At 54.7% G+C, this 6,027-nt stretch overlaps 1 protein-coding gene across 9 annotated transcripts in view; it reads right to left on the bottom strand.

Annotated features, from left to right (window-relative positions):
• Positions 1 to 6,027, bottom strand: part of HERC1 (HECT and RLD domain containing E3 ubiquitin protein ligase family member 1) — a 252,265-nt gene that overhangs the window by 3,827 nt on the left and 242,411 nt on the right. For 8 of the 9 annotated variants that reach the window (XM_027765792.1, XM_027765774.1, XM_027765781.1 and 5 more), the window contains 2 exons: positions 5,184 to 5,336; positions 1,914 to 2,219 (listed from right to left, as the gene is read on the bottom strand). In XM_027765792.1, coding sequence (XP_027621593.1) covers positions 1,914 to 2,219; positions 5,184 to 5,336 — 459 coding nt within the window. The remainder of the gene's footprint in view (positions 1 to 1,913; positions 2,220 to 5,183; positions 5,337 to 6,027) is intronic. The other variant, XM_027765801.1, reaches the window with a different exon arrangement.

Here is a 6,027-nt window from a genome sequence, read left to right as displayed (position 1 = left end):
TCTGCTCGCCCCTTTATGAATGCTTTTTACAAAGGACCTGCCCTGGGGCCAGCAGGTAGTGGTGGTAAGGCTCTGGACTCCCACATGGCTGGTTGTGGTTCAAGTCCTGGACTGGTGGCTGGCTTTCTCACTTGCCCCTGCTTGCTCTTTCTCTCTCACTCTATCCCTCTCTGGTCAAATCTAAAAATAAATAAATATAGCTAAAGTTAAATAACTCTTTAAATAAAGGACCTACCCTCTCTTGCTCAACTTCCACTTGAAATCCCTCCCCACCACACACAACCAGAGCAGCTGCCCAGGTGAGCTGTGTCTCAGTGTGTGTGTGTGTGTGTGTGTGTGTGTGCGTGTGTATGTGTGTTGGGGGGCGACCTAGATACAACAGGGCCAGTGCAGACACAGAGAGCTTGAGTCAGAAAAAACCCAACAGCAGGGAGGGAGTGCAGCCAGGGGGCTCTGATGACTGAAATATGGGCCCTGCTGAAATGACCTGAAAGCCACAGAGGAAACACCCAGTGGTCAATCAGTCGGCTGAGGGTGACAACCCAAAGTAAGGGATGGGGTGGATTAACTCCTGGACGGCAGGGGTCATACCTTGGCACAGAGAAAGGCAGGGCAGTTCCCAGGGCTGCAGGGAAGCCCACCACTTCCTCCCTACCTCTCTCTGAAGCAACAAAATTTACAACTTTTAGTTTCTGGCAAGTCATGTGGAAAATGTATGGAGAGGTTTTCCATAACCCTGCATGCGGGGGGAGCCAGCGGGAGGACTCAGGCTCAGCAGGATGCAGAGGAGGGAGGGCTTGGGCTGCAGCAGCCTCCAGGAGTTCCTGCAGAGGCATCAGAGGCAGGGCTGAGACCAGGGATGGCCCTTGTGAGGAGAGGCCCCACCTTCTTACGGTCCATTAATGTCCCCTTCCTGCTCAGAGGACTGCCGACCTCATGCAGGGGAGTGGGGCTGCAGACAGAGCGAGACTCCCCCTAGCTTAATTCAGTAAGTACTGGGTCCGAGGGGCACACCGCGTTCTGGAGGTAGACAGCAGGGCGGTTAAGGAGCGTGCCTTCAGGCTTGGGGCAGGAAAGCACCCAGGAAGGCTTCCTGGGGGAGAGGACACTGGCTTTGGGCCTACGGGATGAGAAAGTGTTCTCACTAGGCATAAAGGAAAAGAGGCATGAGGGGGGCTTCCTAAAGTAGAGGAAAAGTGGTTTCCAACAACACGGTCTGGTGGGGAGATGGACAGGCGGTGGCAGGCGGAGCACTCGGGTCAGGGGCACGGTGTGAGGTGGCTGCGTCAGACTGTGCTGGTGCTCATGGCAGCCGACCCCTGGCTTCTATCCTGCAGTCAACGCCGGGACCCCGACAGTTGGAGAGGAGGGCGACACGGTCACACGGAGGCTGGGAACACCAGCGCCGGCAGCAGGGGGGGTCTGAGACTTGCCCTCTTATTCCCATACCATGTCAAAAAGGCACCCACTCACCACGCCCCCCCACCCCCGCTCTCCGCGCACCCCACACGCAGGTACAGAGCGCGCTCTCGCTGCTCCCATGCCTTCAGATGGAGCAGCCCCTCAGCTAAGGGCACCTTTATGAAAATAAGCAGGCAAGGCTGTGCGGCCATATGGGTTGCACCAGGAAAAGGTGCAGGGTACGAGGCGGGGGAGCCTCCCCCGAGTCCTCTCTAACTTGAGAACATGCTGGAAGGTCAGGGAAGGTTGCTGGTTGCAGTGTGCACTCTGAGCCCATTTGGGAGGCCCTGCACTGACACTAAACGACGTTTCTGAGTAAGTTTTACTCTTGGTTGTTTTCACTCTGGAATTGCACCGGCAGCCCACTGGACAGGCGGTTTGCTTCTCCCCACGTGGGAGTGACAAGGAGGCACGAGGCAGATGCTCCCCAGGAAGCCGAGCGGCCGACTTACCCTATCAACCTTCATGATCTGGAACCTCTGGGAAATGTCAGCGGTGTTAGCCGGCAGTCGAGAGCGCCCAGACACGAACCTCATGAAAAGCACGCGCTCCTCGTTGGAGAACTCGTCCAGTGTGCGCCAGAACCACTGCACCAGCTGGTGCTGCTCGTCCACCTCCCGGTACCGCACCACCTTCTTCAGGACCTCCACCGAGATCTCAGGCATCCCACACACCATCTGCTCCAGCTGCTTCGCGGTCAGGAGGGACAGCAGTGGCACGGGGACGATCCAGGACATCCCTTCTCGGACCGCAGCCACCTGTGCGGGGAGAGGTTGCTCATTCCAGGTGTGTGCATGGACTGGGCGCCTGTCGTGATCCGACTGGTTGGGCACCTCCTTCTGCCTGCTCGTCTGCTCCCCGGACCCTCTCCTTGTCCCTAGGGACCTGAGGCCTGGGTGTCCGTGAGCACAGCCCGCCCTGAGCGCATCTCCCTGATGGAGACTCTCACCTCCCAGGTCCCAGGGCCCTTCCCATGGCCATGCCCAGCCCCGCAGCCTCCTGACCACACATGGCCGTGAGCTGTGAACTGTGCTGGGCGTGGACCACCCCTTCATCAAGATGCGAGGCTCTGGAAGGGCACACCGGCTGTCTGCTGTGGCATTTTATTTTTTCTTTTTAAGAGAGTTGTATCTTTCTTGTTAAAATTATTTGGGCGCCTTGTAAAAATATTTTTGAAAAGTATAAAGAAGGGAGGGACCAGCAGTTAGTGTAATAGCTATGTCACCGGGTTCCCACGTAGTTGACCGCGGTTCGTGTCCCGGACCTAGTGGCTTAAAAAACTCACGCCGGGCGCGTGTGCGTGCGTGCCCAAGATCCCGAGAAGAGAATGGAGGAGAAGGGATTGCGGCATGGCCATCTCCTCTGGGGGTGATTTCTTGCTTTCTGTCTCTATGTCTCTCTCTGTCTCTGGTGAGCGCACGCGCCCTATAGCAAAACAAAACTCTTCAAAAAAAAAAAAAAAGTACAAAGAAGGGGGCCAGCAGATGGTGAAGTGGTTACATTGCTGGACTCCCACATGGCCAAGTGCAGTTCGAGTCCTGGACCCAGTGACTTGAAAATCAAACTGGGCACATGTGTGTGCATGTGTGTGTGCTCAAGATCTCAGGAGGAAAATAGAGGAGAGGAGATTGTGGCATGGCCATTTCCTCTAGGAGGTGATTTCTCACATTCCCTCCCAGTGTCTCTGTCTCATTCTCTGGCGAGTGCCCCAAGGCAAAACCCTCTAAAAAAAATAAAAGAAAGAAAACAAGAAAAGAACAAAGAAGAAAGTGAAGGCAAGAAGCCCTTTCTTGGATTGCGCTACCAAAGGTAGATCAGTCAGGGCCCTGGCTCTGCCACAGCCCAGCCCTTTACCCAACCTTCTCCCTGAAAGCTGATGCCAGAACCGCCACCCCTGTCTCAGCTGGGGCCTGAGGGACTCAGTCAGGGCCCATGTGAACGAACCCCCAAACACCAGTCCCGCCAAAGTGGGACCCATGCTGCTCTGTTCTCTGAGCACAGCCCAGTGGGGTACGCTGCGAGGGAGCTGCCAGGGGCTGCCCCTCAGGCCCATTAGGAAACTTCCTACACACTGACTCCTCACTGTTCAAGGTCCACCTCACAAATCCGCCTTCACTCTTCACCAACAGAAAGCCATCACAGTGATAAAGGGTGAGGATCCAAGGAGGATCCGAACTGGAGCTGCACCTTGGGAAGGCACAGGCGGGCGGGGCGAGGCATGACTGGTCCCCAGGCTGTCGGCAGTGAGGGCCACCCTGCTGATACCAAAGGAATGCCTAAGCTGAAACAGCAGTGGCTGTGCTTGGCCGGATACAAAACAGAAGTCGTCTAGAGAAAACTGAGGCTGTGGTAGGTGGGGGCCGGCTGCTGGGAGGTGATCGGGGAGCAACTGCAGAGAGCGCCGGGAAGGACACGGTTCCCAGAGGTCCCAAGGAAGTGAAAGAGGAAGTCGGCCTCATTTCCGAGACAGGGCCGAGTCCAGGACGTGGACAGCACAGCTGACAGGGGCCCGGGGGCTGTCACACGACCTTCAAGGAAGACCAAGCGGAGGCCTGGATGCCATGCTTTGGGGTCCTGGCTGTCAGGGGCCCATTGCTTCCTCTCTCTGGACGGTTCCTTCCATGAAACGTGGCAGCAACCCTCACCTCAGAGTAACTACGGGGAAACTGCACGGTGGTGCCTGGCACTGAGCCAGCAGCCAGGAGGTGGCAGTGCATTGTGGTCAGGTGTCTACTCGGGGTTACAAACATTCACCGACTGGGGACAAGTGCTAAGCCTGGCTCTGTAAACAGCACCCTGACGGGACCTACCCTCACTCAGGGTGCTGTCTGCTGAGCAGACTTGGCCCAAAGCCAACGTAAAGAAGCAAGGAGGAGGGGAAGGTGAGAACTATGCTCGCTTCTAGTTACTAAACCTTCTAGTTACTAAACCTTCTAGTTACTAAACGCTTCTAGTTACTAAACCCAGAGCCAGGGTCTGGCTCTCAAGCAGACTGCGGCATTTCCGCAAATGAAGTGTTACTGAAATGGCTATTAAGGACTGTTTTACCAGAAGAACCACTGGGGGACACAACATTCACTTCTGTGGGCACTCATTCACGGGCCCAGCATGTGCTCACTTTGTTAAATGCAGCACAGAGCAATGGCAGTCTAACGGACTGGAAAAGGTATTCTTTATTCTTACAAGGTAACTAAAGAAACAAGACCCAAACCCCGAGGCCCGATTCTCAGGCCACACCACACAAGAATGTGACATAGCCTGAGGAATTTCAAAGGAAGCAAAGAATCTCTATAAGTGACGCGTTAGAGACCCAAAGCTTGGGCTGTGGGGAGATGTGCTCCTGGCTTGGTTGAAGCCTGAAGGAGGGAAGGGAAAGGTGGGGTCACAGGCCAGTGTGTGTGGTTCATCCACAGGGCGTGGGTGCCAGGTGGGGAACGGGAAGGCCTGAGGACAAACGGGACTGAGAAGGCAGGAGAGGGCAGGGCCTGATGGCGAGGCAGAGACCTTGGCCTCAGTCCAAGCAATGGCTGAGTCCGAGCTGGTTAAGGACCCTGATGAAGAAGACAGGAGACTGAACAGAAGACCTGAGCAGGGTCTGAAATATAGACACAAACGAGTAACTCAGGAACACAGACGCCGAAATCTGGTCGTAAAACAGTCCGCTCTGCTGTGGAGAGAAAAGCAAGTACTCACACGTGCACTCCCGAAATGCCTGGCCTCACCTGTCGGTCCATCTCGTGAAGTCGATACTCAATGGCCCTTTCCACATACTCCTTCCTATTGGAAAATGTGAGTGGGATGCTATTGCCACCAGGGATAATGGGGACCATTTTGCCATCAGCACTCTGGCCAACGAAAGAGTCAAGAGGAATCATCTGGCAACAGAAGAAAAAAGAATTTTTATAACACAGTAAAAGACAACGAAACGTCCCACATGCATACAGCATGACAGTAACAAGCTCAAGACTATAAGGGTAACAGCAGGATTTTCCAGGCAGGTAAGGCTAATCAAGCTCTTTGACCAGCAAGAATGTGCCACACCTCGGGCTGTAGTTAAAAATGACACTGGGGGGAACCAGCAGTTAGCGTAATGGCTATGTCGCTGGATTCCCACGTAGTCGACCGCGGTTCGTGTCCCGGACCCGGTGGCTTAAAACTCACGCCGGGCGCGTGTGCGTGCGTGCCCAAGATCCCGAGAGGAGAATGGAGGAGAAGGGATTGCGGCGTGACCATCCCCCCTGGGGGGTGATTTCTCGCTTTCTGTCTCTATGTCTCTCTCTGTCTGTCTGGCGAGCGCACGCGCCCTACAGTGAAAATCTCTCCCAAAAAAAAAAAAAAAAAAAAGACACTGGGTCCGGGACTTGAACCGTGCTGGACTACATGGGAGTCCAGCGACTAGCCTTTACACCAACTGCTGGTCCCTATTTTGTTATTTTAAAAGTGTTTTTATTTATTTCTTAAGGAATTATTGAATTTGGGCTGGTGGGTGGAGTGGTGGTTAAAGGTGCTGGATTGCGGGAACCAGCAGTTAGCGTAATGGCTATGTTGCTGGACTCCCACGTAGTC

This window comes from Tupaia chinensis, unplaced genomic scaffold, assembly GCF_000334495.1.
Source record: "Tupaia chinensis unplaced genomic scaffold, TupChi_1.0 Scaffold000063_1, whole genome shotgun sequence".
In the NCBI taxonomy this organism is placed as follows: domain Eukaryota; kingdom Metazoa; phylum Chordata; class Mammalia; order Scandentia; family Tupaiidae; genus Tupaia; species Tupaia belangeri.
Note: the sequence above shows the minus strand (reverse complement) of the source record. Positions and strands in the feature narration are given on the sequence as shown.